General features: G+C 34.1%; 1 protein-coding gene across 3 annotated transcripts in view; it reads left to right on the top strand.

Annotated features, from left to right (window-relative positions):
- Positions 1 to 13886, top strand: part of nlrc5 (NLR family, CARD domain containing 5) — a 258886-nt gene that overhangs the window by 46856 nt on the left and 198144 nt on the right. For all 3 annotated transcript variants that reach the window (XM_063066746.1, XM_063066749.1, XM_063066748.1), the window contains exon 3: positions 9564 to 9638. In XM_063066746.1, coding sequence (XP_062922816.1) covers positions 9564 to 9638 — 75 coding nt within the window. The remainder of the gene's footprint in view (positions 1 to 9563; positions 9639 to 13886) is intronic.

Raw genomic sequence — 13886 nt, 5'->3', positions numbered from 1 at the left:
TGCCCAACTAATAAGACAGAGCGAAATCGTAAAAGGTATCAAGGTGGCAGGGATTGAACAGAAAGTGGCGTTATTCGCAGATGATGTTTTGGTTTATCTGAGTGAACCAGAAAAATCATTTATAGGATTGTTTACACTGTTGGATGACTTTGGGAAAATATCAGGTTATAAAATAAATGTAAAGAAAACGTAGGTTATGTCCCTAAATTATACACCATCCAAAAAATTGCAGGATACATACAATCTTAAGTGGGAAGCTAAATCATTAAAATATTTAGGAATAACCCTGCCGAAGGATCTTTCAACACTGTCACAGGTAAATTATGGGCCATTAATCTCAGAGATAAAAGCAGATATGCATAGATGGAATCTTATCCCCTTTTTAAGTTTAAATTCAAGGATAAATACTATAAAAATGAATATTCTTCCTCGGTTATTATATCTTTTCCGTACTTTACCAGTGGAGGTGGATGATAATCAATTCAGGGAATGGGACAAATGGATTTCCCCCTTCATTTGGCAAGGAAGGAAACCTAGAATTCGATATAACACCTTACAGTTAGGGAAGGAAGGAGGAGGTATGGTTCTTCCTTGCCTGAGAAATTATTTTTATGCCTCACAGATAACCCCTCTGTTATATTGGTGTAATAGGGAATATAAGGCTAGATGGAAGGAAATAGAATTTGGATTAGTTGACAGTTTTCCTCTTCAGGCCTCAATAGCTAACAAAGGATTGATGGCCCAGTTGGAAAAATTTAATAATGCTTGGATAAATCTTACATTAAAAGTATGGCAGAAGGTGGTTAATTCATGTGGAATTAATAACATGTTAAAACTCTTTAGATGGTGTGCATATGATACCGAATTCCTTCCCAACAGAGGAGATAAAAGATTTGAGCTATGGATAAAGAAAGGTCTTACAACCTACCTCTCATTTATAGATAAAAGAGTATTACAAAGTTTCCAAATCCTGCAGGACAAACATGGCCTAGAACATAATGACTTTTTTAGGTACCTTCAAATACGAAACTATGTTAACCAGAGTTGTAGATATACAGACCTATCAACAGTAGAATTAGAATTTTTCAAGATTCTGAATTCGGCTTGCAGTTCAATACCTAGTAAATCAGTTTCTCGCCTATATAATGCACTCTCCCATGCTAAAAATGTAAATACACTGTATATTAAAGAGAAGTGGGAGAAAGAAGCGGGGTTGGTACTTTCAGAGGAGGCTTGGGGGAAAATCTGCAGCTTTCAATGGTCCTCGACTAATTCTTTGACTTGGAGAGAACATTGTTGGAAAAACATTATAAGATACTTCAAGACCCCATATCAGGAAAAATATAAAGATACAAATGTGATGTGTTGGAGAAGGTGCGGCTCCAAGGAGGCAAATCATTTTCATATTTTCTGGAATTGCCCTAAATTAAGTCTATTTTGGGAAGGTATTCATAGAACATTAGTTAAGGTACTTAGGTCCCAGATACCTCTGAACTTTGAGACGCTCTATTTGGGGCATGTATTGTTCCTTGAACAGAAGGAAGATATAAAGTTGCTGCAGGCCCTCTTAGCGGCAAGTAAGAAATCAATCACTAGGAAATGGCTAAATCCAATACCACCTACATTAGAAGATTGGTACGAAATTATCTTGGAAATATTTAAAATGGAAAAGTTGACTTACTCCCTGAGAACTCAGAAAGAAACATTTTATCAAATCTGGAATAAATGGATTGAATATATAACCCCAATGCGAGCAGACTTTAGATGACTCTCCTAATGATTTATATTGCTCTTCTCATCAACACAGTAATATTGCTAACGTAAGCACCCCTAGTCTAAATGTTTGTTTTTTTTTGGAAAATAGAGAATTAACACAAGTAAAGGGAAAGATTTGGGAAAGGGATAAAAAAAAATGAAAAAATTAAGTAAATAAGTACATAGGGATTGGATAATTATGTCTGCGGGCAGGAACAAGCACGAACAAATTGGGATATAAACACCTACAATGGTTGGTATATAGGCTTGTATGCAACATTTTGGACCAGTGGAAATGGTCCAGAAGGGTTGTATGGAAACTATTATTACCATTTTTCTTAACAACTAATTTCATTACTTAGCCTAATAGATTAGATTTACCACAGTACATAATTATCTATTTAAATGTTTATTTTCCTTTTATATCATCTCAATGTGTACTTAAGAATGTATAAATAATTGTAGTTTTATACATATAAAAAAATGGAAAAGGTTATATGTGTGAAAAAAGTACATGATAATTGTGAATTCCTTATCCAAATAAAAATAAAATTTAAAAAAAAAAAAATTTATGCTGGTGTGTGACCAGTCATTTCTGGGCTACCAATAACAGTGTATGTCACTGTATTTACACAGCATTTGCTACAGTCTACTTTCCTTACTTGGAACAACCTGACTTTACTGTCTGGTTGAGCCCCAAATCATACCGACCCTCGTCATGTATTGTTTATGAAAGGTGACCTTCTCACCGCTGAATCACATGGCTGTCAGCAGAGTCGGCTAATGAGTCGTATACTGCTGCTGGATAACAACAAATTTCATGACATATGCCAGTGATATTAAACCTGATTCTGATTATATGTCACTATGACTTTTGCACAGTAATGTGTAAGTATGTATGTGTGTAATAAACTTGATTCTGATTCTGATTCCAACATAAGGATTCCCAGTTGTGAATTAAATACAGATGAATCTAATTGCTTTGCATCCTGGTGGTAACTATAATTGTAATGAAGTTAATTATTATTGTCGTTACCACCATGATGCAATGACATGGGCTCATCATACCTATTAGTTTCTTACATTTAGACATCAACAAATCTGGCCATAACCATAGCTTCCTGTTTCTCATATGTGACATTTAACAAGCAATAGTCAAAAACTTTGCCCCAAAATGTTAACTCCTAAAACTTTATGCTTGTCTGTCTCCCTTTCATTTTGTACTGCTTCAGATAGAGAAGTGTGGTTTTCCCAGTATCACCAGAGCCAGAGACTGAATTTGGAAAAGCTTTACCCTCACCTTTAAAAACCTATCTCTGGTTCACCAATTTGCATTCTTTCCATTTCCTTATGAGGCCTGGAACAGCTAGTTGCCCTAGTACTCAGCTAAGCTAGCATTTGATGCAGGTTAAGAAACCCAATCCATGTTTTTCCAAACAGGCAGCAGAGCTGAAAGTTAGATCCCAGTATATCAGTCTGATCAAAATTCAGATCACTGAATCTTTGCTCAAAAGGGGTAACGATCAATGCCTCAGGAAACTTAACAAAAATAAACACTATTGAAAGAGACTCCGGCTGGACTTTCCAGCGGGGGACTCATGGAGTGAGCTGTATTTTGGCATCGCTCCACACCCTTTATCTTTTTTATATGTAACCACTCTTACATACTTTACCTATACCTACACTAAACGATTTATACTACAAATATATCATTGAACTTCGACTTTTACTTACTGAAAATGCTTACCAGAGCCCGAGAAGTTAAAAACAGAAAGGGTTGTGGCGGGAACGGAAAAAATGATGGTGATCCTGAAGCATCGAAGGAAGCTCCACTAACTGCTGAAGCAATGAAGAAACTTCTAGACGATATAGTTAATCGAAGACTTGCCGTAATTGAAGATGTGGTGAAAATGACTCAAGATGATCTTAAATCATTCAGACGTGAAATCAATCAACAACAAATTAGAATTGCAGAACTGGACGAAGATGGCCGCAAAAAGGATCGAAAAATTGAAGCTGTTGAAAAAGACTTAACTTTGGTAACTCAACAGCTGGAGTGTTATCGAGCTAAGATTATTGATCTTGAAAATCGCTCTCAACAACAGAATTTGTGAATAATAGGTTTTCCTGAAGAGGTTGAGACTGGAGATCCTACTAAATATTTTTCTAAGTTGTTAGTGGATGTGTTTGGTCCCGGTATATTGGAGGAACCCCCTCTGTTAGACCGCGCACACCGTTCTTTACGTTTTAAACCGGAGAAACTGGCCAGACTGAGGCCAGTCATCGTTCGGTTTCATTATGTTCATGATAAGGAACGAGTGATTCGGGCTGGCTCGGCAGAAAGGCATGATTGAGCTTCAAAGTTTTAAATTTCAAATTGTCGAAGATTACAGCCAAGAAGTATTGAAAAAACGGATGGCTTTTAAACCACAGATGTCAGAATTTTATCGTCAGGGCTATAAAATAGCGTTACTGCTCCCAGCCTGTTTGAGAGTTGTTATGCTGGACAATTCTCGTAGCTTGTTCAAAACTCCAACCGAAACTCAAACTTTTCTTGACAATCTGTCTACCTCTGTTGAGGACTAATTAATGCATTGTTTTTTTCCCTCGCCTTTGATCCGCTTTTTGTTTCCTTTCTTTTTTTAAAAAAGGTTAATATTTAGTTTGTAAAATTAGTGCTTTATATTCTGAGGGTTTTCTGCCTTGATCTCATAGTGTAGGTGCGCTCTGTATTGTTAAATGATAGTATGCTTTTTGTTAGTGAGTTTGTATCTCTCACTTTTAATATTTTTTCTTCTTGAGAGTTATTTCGTTACAATTTTAATGCTTGTTTTCCTTTTTTTTGAAATGTTACTGGAGAAGTATTATATTTTAAGATGGTGGATTGTTTTCTCCTTCTTCTGAGAATTCTCTCTTTTTTTCGCATCACTTCCAATCTTTTATATACGAAAAACCAATAATATGAACTGGCGCTTGATCTTTAACACAAATTAATCTGCTGGTGCTGGGATCAAAGCAACACTCACAAAACGCTGGAGGAACTCAGCAGGTCAGGCAGTATCCGTGTGGAAACGATGAGTCGACGTTTCGGGCCGGAACCCTTCGTCAGGGTCGCCTTCTGGAAAAATGGGGTTAGAGTTAGCTGTAGGTTTAGCTTTGGACACTTTTTGGCTTTTTTCTGGGTTTTTGTGGAAGGAGGAGGTATTTTTAATTTATTTTCTTTTTTTAAACGGGCTGACCTGAAACCACCAAAATGTCCAAAATGTCATAACTTTTGGTTCTTCTTTGGACCTTTTTACCTCTTCTGGGGTCATGAGTTTGTACTCTGGTTAACCCTTTACATACCTTATGCTCAAGTTCAGTACGATGGATAAGATTATTAATTTGGTTTCTTGGAATACAAATAGCTTAAACCACCTGATTAAATGGAAGAAAACTTTTAAAGTATTCCATAGGATGAATGCTCACATTATCTTTGTACAAGAAACTCATGTCCGGAAAGAGAATAATCAGCATTTTTTTAGGTTCTGGAAAGACTAAGAGTACCACTCGAATTCACAGGCCAAAGTAAAAGGCGTTTTTATTTTTATAGATCCGTCAATTTCATTTCTGCACCATGAGATGGTTTCAGACCCGAATGGCAGATTTTTGTTAATTACTAGTTTGTTATTTAACAAAAAAGTTGTTATGCTTAATGTTTATGCCCCAAATGTTGACTGTCCCGATTTTTTTAAGGATCTCTTTACATCTCTTCCTAATTTAAATGATTATATGTTGATTATGGGTGAACATTTCAACTGTTGTTTAAATCCTTTGATGGATAGATCCATGTCCAATCAAGTACTTCCGAATAAATCGGCTACCCTTATTAACTCTTTTATGACTGACTCTGGAATCTCAGAAATTTGGAGATTCTTACATCCAAATGAGAAAAAGCTTTCATTTTTTCACATGTATATCATCACTGTTCAAGAATTGATTATTTTCTTATCGATTCTCGATTAATTCCACTTGTTACTGGTTGTAAATATGATTCCATTTCTGTTTCTGATCATGTAGCGTTGAAACTATCTATTAAGTCAAGGGATACATCTACTAGTTCTAGACAATTGCGATTTAATACCACTTTGCTTCAAGATTTGGATTTTGTCAAATTTATTGAGGAACAGATTAATTTTTTCTTCATAACGAATTCTACAGAGGATATTTCCAGTGGGACACTATGGGATACTTTTAAAGCATATATTTGTGGACAAATTATTTCATATACTGCTGGATTAAAAAAGTGAACTAATAATGAAATACTTAAACTGGTTGACAAGATTAAAGAAATTGACAAGAAATATTCTATAGCCCCTAATCAGGAGCTTTACAAACAGAGAGTTGAACTTCAAATGGAACATAATCTATTACTATCATCTTCGATTGAAAGTCAATTAAACAAAACTAAGGGTCAATTCTATATACATGGTGATAAGACTGGGAAACTATAGGCTAATCTATTGAAATCAGCCTTGGTTAAGCGACAGATTGTTAAGATTCGTAAACAAGATGGCACTTTGACAGTTAACCATGATGAGATAAATAAATCCTTTCAAGAATTTTGTACCTCCTTATATCAATCAGAATTTCCTGGTGACTCCACTATAATGCATGAATTTTTAAAGAAATTGAATATTCCAAAATTATCATCTAATGAACGTTTAAAACTAGGCATACCTATTACAGTAGAGGAAATAAAAAATGCTATTTTTTCAACGTAGGTAAAGCACCTGGCCCAGACGGATTTACAGTAGAATTTTTAAAATTTTTCTCTACTGCACTGACTCCTTGGCTAGGTAGAATTTTTAGGGATGTAGTATCTATAGGTAAATTACCACAATCTTTTTATCAAGCTTCTATTTCCCAAATTCTTAAAAAAGATAAGGATCCTACTGAATGTGCATCGTATAGGCCTATTTCTTTGTTGGATGTGGATTCTGAGATTTTTTCTAAAATATTGGCAATGAGATTGGAGAATGTATTACCTAAAGTTATTTCTGCTGATCAGACTGGATTTATTAAAAATCATTACTCCTTTTTTAATATTAGGAGATTAATGAATATTGCTTATACTCCTTCACCCAGAATTCCAGAATGTGTTATTTGATTGGACGCTGAGAAAGCCTTTGACAGAGTTGAATGGACATATTTATTTAATACCCTTGAGAAATTTAATTTTAGTCCGATATTTATATCTTGAATTAAACTGATATATCTTACTCCTTTGGCTTCGGTATTTACTAATCATCAAAGATCTCCCCTTTTTCATCTATTTCATGGTACTAGGCAGGGCTGCCCTCTTAGTCCACTACTATTGGATATTGCCTTGGAACTGCTAGCTATTGCTATTCTTGATTCCCCTAATATATTTGGCATTATCCGTGGAAATGAGACTCATAAACTATCACTATATGCAGATGATTTACTATTATATATTTCTAACCCGGGGAAATCTATTCCGGCAATATTAACTTTGCTTGCTCAGTTTAGTAGTTTTTCTGGTTATAAACTGAATCTAGGTAACAGTGAACTTTTTCCATTAAATATGCAGGTTCCTATTTATAGATGTTCTCCATTCAGAGTGACTACTGACTATTTTACTTATTTGGGAGTTAAAATTACTAAGAGACATAAGGATCTATTCAAGTTCAACCTTTTACCGTTAATTAATCAGGTTAAGCAACCGATTACTAAGTGGTCCCCACTGTCCCTATCACTGATTGGCCGAATTAATGCTATTAAAATGATTATTTTACCTAAATTTTATATTTATTTCAAATGATACCAATTTTTATTTTTAAATGCTTTTTTGATACTATTGATTCTAAAATTTCCTCATATATGGCAGAACAAAAATCCCAAATTAAGTAAGAAATATTTACAGAAGTCCAAGAAAGATGGTGGTTTAGCACTGCCTAAACTAAGGTTTTATTATTGGGCAATTAATATTCGATATTTAATATTTTGGACACAAGATTGGAATATAACTCCAAGCCCGTATTGAGTAAACCTTGAAGGCTACTCTGTACAAAGGTTCTCTTTAGCTTCCATTTTAGGAACTTCACTTCCTTTTGTACTATCTAAATTGAATAAACAAATGGTTAATCCAATAGTTAAACATACATTGTGAATATGGTTTCAATTTCATAAATTTTTTGGTTTGAACAAATTTATATTATTAAGCCCTATTATATCTAATTTTTTTTCAACCCTCGGTTATGGACCAAGTCTTTTTGATATGGAAAACGAAAGGTATAACATGATTTGTGACTTATTTCTGGATAACTGTTTCATGTCTTTTGAACAATTATCTAAGAAATTTGATTTGCCTAGATCCCATTTTTTTAGATATTTACAAATAAGAAATTTTTTAAATACTATGTTGCCTACCTTTCCAACCTCATACCCTACTGATATCATCGATTAAAATGTTAGGTTTACATCCTCTTCAGAAGGGATTAATAGCATCTAATCTATGATATAATTATGAAATTACAGCCTGGTATATCTGATAAAATTAAAAATGAATGGGAAAGGGAACTTCAACTTTGCCTATCTATAGAGAAATGGGATAAAATTTTTCAATTAGTCAGTGCTTCCTCTATATGTGCTAAACATACATTAATACAATTTAAAGTAGTGCATAGGGCCCATAGGTCTAAAGATAAATTAGCCCGTTTTTATTCCCATATAAACCCTATTTGTGACAGATGTCACTCTGAGGTGGCTTCTTTAACTCATATGTTTTGGTTCTGTCCTCTTTTGGAAAAAATTGGAAAGATATATTTGATATTATCTCAACAGTTCTGCGTTTTGATTTACAACCCCATTGGATTGCCAATGGTAGAACATAGATCTTTATCTTCTTCAGCCTGTCGGATGATTGCATTTGTTACTTTAATGGCCAGAAGATCTATTTTATTGAACTGGAAGGAGACCAATCCTCCTACTACATTCCAATGGTTTTCCCAAACTATATTATGTTTAAATTTAGAAAAAATTAGAAGTGATATTTTTTATCCTTTGGTTAAATTTGAAGAGACTTGGAACCCATTTATTCAACACTTTCATATGATGTAATTTGACCTTTCCCAATCCTTCGTATTAACTTAAAATATATGAATAAAGGAGCGGAGTTGATGACATTACTGAACCTGTTTGATTTAAGATATTGGTCTAACCTTGTTTTGTTCCATTTGCTTTTTTGGGTTTAGTATTTAGTTCTTTTTTTTTTGTTTTTTTGGGGGGTTTTTCTTTGTATTTTTTTTCTTTTTATTTCTTTTTTTATGAATAATTACATCATGAGTTTGGAAGTCTACTATACCTGTGTTATCTGAAATTTTTTCTGTATATGTTTATTCACAATAAGATTATTCCATTCTCTTTGTATTAACATTGTTATTTTGTTTATAATCTTGGAAAAAATAATAAAAAGATTTAAAAAGAAGAGAGAGACTACATGAAATCAAGAGCACAGCTTATATAATGTCTTTTAAAATTGTTATATGCATCTCCAACAACTGTTTGCTTTGATTCCTAGAATGACCAAAATATATTGAAGCTGACTTCTTGAATGGTACAGGTACAAAAGTCCATTTTCAGAAGCATCTAGCTTGTGTAAAATTTGAAAGAGATTCCTATCAACTTCACCAGAGGTTGTGTTCCATCTGGTTGTACCTGGAGATACTTCATCAAGGCTACGCCTCTGATTCGTCTGGCATATGAAATGTAAAGCTGACAGTGTGACTCTGCTTTTGTTCCCTCAGATTTGGGACACCCAGACCAGACTGAAACTAGTGCCGATCCTGCAACACAGCTTGAAGTCGAATCAAGTGCAAATGGTAATGATGGAAATCAAAGGAAAAGTTTGTAAGAGGAGCAAAATAATGGATGATTGATGGGGAGATGAACCCTATTATTCCTTCCATTCTGTGATCTGACTTAGAATTATTCCGAAGATTTTAGTTAAGATGGAAAGAATGTGACTTTTTTTCCATGAAGGGGAATGAACAGTCGATGTTTCAAGCTGGAAACCGTCATCAGGAACGGTAAGGTAGGGGGATGCCTGAAGGTGAGGAAGGGGAGAATTATTATGTCTTTTTCCCTCTTCCTTAACAGTTCTGATGATGGGTCTCGGTCTGAAACAGCAACTGTTTATTCCCCTCCTTAAGTACAGCCCAATTTGTTGACTTCCTCCAGCATTTTGTGTGTTGCCCTGAGTTTCCAGCACCTGAAAAATCTCTTGAGCTTATTATTTCTTTCCTGTTCCTCAATAAGTGGCAACAGGATTGGGGTATACTCTGAGATTGGTTTTGTTAACTCTGTGCTGCAGTGATCATGAAACAGTTTTGTATCCGGTTTATCTCCTTGAACTGCTTCAAACTAGACAAGAAGGAATAAAGTTTGGACAGTTATGGTGGAGTGTTGCCATTCGCTAGTTAACTTGAACCAATCCTTCGGCCACAGAAACACTTAAAATAAATTGGTCCAAACGGAATTACATGAATCAGTTACAAATGAAAAATTGCAAAATTTATGAATATAATGGATCTGGCTTTAAAGCAACAGTACGGTGCTCAGTCCAGTTATTTTTACCATGATATGAAACCATGCTGTTAAGTAAAATAAAATGTACAGCCCTTTAAATGCCAAAGAAAGCTAACTATTTCATAAATGGGGCAGCACAGTAGTGTAGCAGTTAGTTCAGTCACTCTACAGTCTGCCAGCTGTAAGATCGAGGTTCGATTCACCCCACGTTCTGTAAGGAGTCTGTATGTTTTCTCCGTGACTGCATGGGTTTCCTCTGGGTGCTCTGGGGTTCCTCCCATATTCCATAGACGTACGGGTTAGTAAGTTGCGGGCATGCTAAGTTGGCTCCAGTAGCGTGGTGGCACTTGCGGGCTGCCATCTGATTTCTCTTTCAATATTTTTATTAATATTATCTAAATTGCATAATTACAAATGCAAAATTCATAAGGATACAAGTAAGTAATACGAATTACATTACATTTAAATCACAGTAATATGACCATAGTATCCCATATTCCAAATCAATCGTAGAAAAAAAAGAATGAATTATGAAATGAAATAAAATAAAATAACTTATTAAAATATTAAAAAATAAAAATATTTTATTAAAAAAATCTACCCCCACTACCAAAATGAGCTGGTTGGTAAAAAAAAAGAGAAGTAAAAAAAGAAATACCTTACCATATAATATTATAATAATAATGATCCATACTTTAATAACAGTTCAAAGATTATGAAAATAACTCAGAAAGGGTCCCCATAACATTAAAAAGTCATGTTTAGAATCAGAGATCGAACAGCGAATCTTCTCTAGATCAAGGCATAACATAACATCAGATAGCCATTGAACATGAGTGGGTGGGGCGGCCTCCTTCCACTTGAGCAAGATCACCCTCCTGGCCATAAGAGACATAAAGACCAATACCCGTAAATTAGATGGCTTCAATTTTGTAGCACTATCCTCAACAATACCAAACATGACAAAGGATTGGGCTTAAAACTGACATTGAAAAGTACAGAAAAAGTTTGAAATACATCTTTCCAAAATTTGTCAAGGCTCGGACATGTCCAAAACATATGAATTAGTGTGGCCACTCCATTAGTACATCTATCACAGTAAGGGGAAATATCTGCATAGAAACGAGAGAGCTTGTCTTTAGACATATGAACTCTCTGTTCCACTTTGAATTGTAATAAAGAATGACGAGCATATTATGATGAAGAATTAATCAATTTTAAAATAATCTTCCACCTCTCTTCAGATATGAAAATCTGTAAATACTTTTCCCAGTCTCCTTTAACTTTATCTAAAGAGGCCTTTTTCAGTCCCAGCAGCAGACCATAAATGTAAGATACTGAACCATTGTCAAAGGGCTTCAGATTAAAAATTGTATCTATTATATTCTTATCTGGACTTGTAGGAAATGTATGTAATTGAGATCTTAAAAAATCTCTAATCTGTAAGTATAGAAAAAGGTGGGCATTGGAAAGGTTAAATTTCATTGAAAGTTGCACAAGAGAAGAGAGATTCCCTCCATCAAACAAATCCTGAAATCGTTTGATACCCAATCTATCACATTCTTTAAAAGATAAGTCAATTAAAGATGGTTTAAAAAAACAATTAGAAAAGATGGGACTTGAGAGGGAGAATCTCAACAAACCAAAATGATTTCTAAACTATAACCAAATCCTCAAAGTATGTTTGACCACCACATTGTCAGTTAGTTTATTTAAAGATAAAAGAAGCAAGAATCCAAGTAAAGAAATAATGGAAAATTTCACAACAGAGTTGACTTCTAAAGAAACCCATATAGGGCAATTCTCATGGTTAGTGTAATATATCCAGAACGTAATATTTCATATATTATCTGCTCAGTAATGTAACCTAAAATTGGGTAAGGCAAAGCCTCCATTCTGTTTAGTTTTTTGAAGGTGAGCTTTATTTATACAAAGTTTTTTTATTCTTCCATATATAGGAAGAAAGAATTGAATCCAAAGAGTCAAATAAAGATTTAGGAGTAAAAGCAGGCACAGCTTGAAACAGGTATATAAATTTAGGTAAGATATTCATTTTAATAGAATTAATTTGGCCAATCAGTGATAAGGAGAGAGGCGACCAATTAGTGTTTTTTTAACATAATTCATTAAAGTTAAAAAATCTTCCCTAAATAAATCTTTATAATTCTTAGTAATTGTTACTCCTAAATACATAAATTGTTTTTTAAAATTTTGAAAGGAAGGTTAATATCAGTTGGTATTAAATTGTTTAAAGGAAACAGTTCACTCTTATGTAAATTTAATTTATATCCTGAGAATTGACTAAAATTAGTCAGTAAACGGAACACAGATGGTAAAAAGGTTGTAACATTAGATATAAAAAGCAATAAGCCATCAGCATAGAGCGACACTTTATGAATAGTACCTTTCCTTAAAATACCGGTAATCTCTTTAGACTCTTGAAAAGCAATTGCTAAGGGTTCTAATACCAAGTCAAAAAGCAGAGGGCTGAAAGGACAACCTTGTCTAGTTCCATGTTGGAATTTAAAGGGTTTAGAATTCTGAAGATTAGTAAGAACCCAAGCGGAGGGAGATAAATAAAGTAATTTAATCCAATGAATAAAATTAGGTCCAAAATTAAATTTTTCTAAGGATGTAAATGGATAATTCCATTCAACTCTGTCAAAGGCCTTCTCTGCATCCAAAGATATCACACATTCCAATATTTCCTTAGATGGAGAATACATAACATTTTACAAATGCCGTATATTAAAATAGGAATATTAATTTTTAATAAATCCTGTCTGATCATCCAAAACTATAGAAGATATAATATTTTCAAGTCTGCAAGCTAACACTTTAGATAAAATTTTAGTATCAAAGTTGAGTACAGAGATAGGTCTATAGGAAGAACATTCAGTAGGATTCTTATTCTTCTTGAGAATGAGCGAAATGGAAGCTTCGTAAAGAAACTGTGGTAATCTTCCTACCTTAAAGGAATCTGTGAGGGTAGAATATGTGTGGTATAAGCAAGGAGGAAAATGCCTTATAAAACTCTCCAGAGAATCCATTGGGTCCTGGGGATTTCCCAGAATGTAATTCTCGAATAGCCTGAGCAATTTCCTCCTGGGAAATGGGTTGATCCAATTGCCTATGATCATCTATCGAAAGATTAGGAATATTTAATTGATCTATAATTATTCATTGCAATATTATCATTGACAGAATCAGAACTATACAATTTAGAATAAAATTCCCTAAAAGTGTCATTAATTTCAAGGTGGTCAGTTGTCAAGTCCCCAATAATTTTACGTGTTTCTTTAATTTGCCGATTGGCTATAAATGGCTTCAATTGATTAGCCAGTAGCTTATCCAATTTATCTCCGTGAATATAAAATTGACTTCTATCTTTTAAAAGCTGGCTTTCAATTGGATTTGTTAAAAGAAGATCATATTTAGTTTTGGTTTCAGTACGTCTCTTATATGTTCCAGGATCGGGTACCGAAACATATATACGGTCCAGTTGTTTTAACTGATTAGCTAGTTCGTTTCTCTCTTTGTTA

Source organism: Mobula hypostoma, chromosome 14 (genome assembly GCF_963921235.1).
Source record: "Mobula hypostoma chromosome 14, sMobHyp1.1, whole genome shotgun sequence".
Taxonomy (NCBI): domain Eukaryota; kingdom Metazoa; phylum Chordata; class Chondrichthyes; order Myliobatiformes; family Myliobatidae; genus Mobula; species Mobula hypostoma.
Note: the sequence above shows the minus strand (reverse complement) of the source record. Positions and strands in the feature narration are given on the sequence as shown.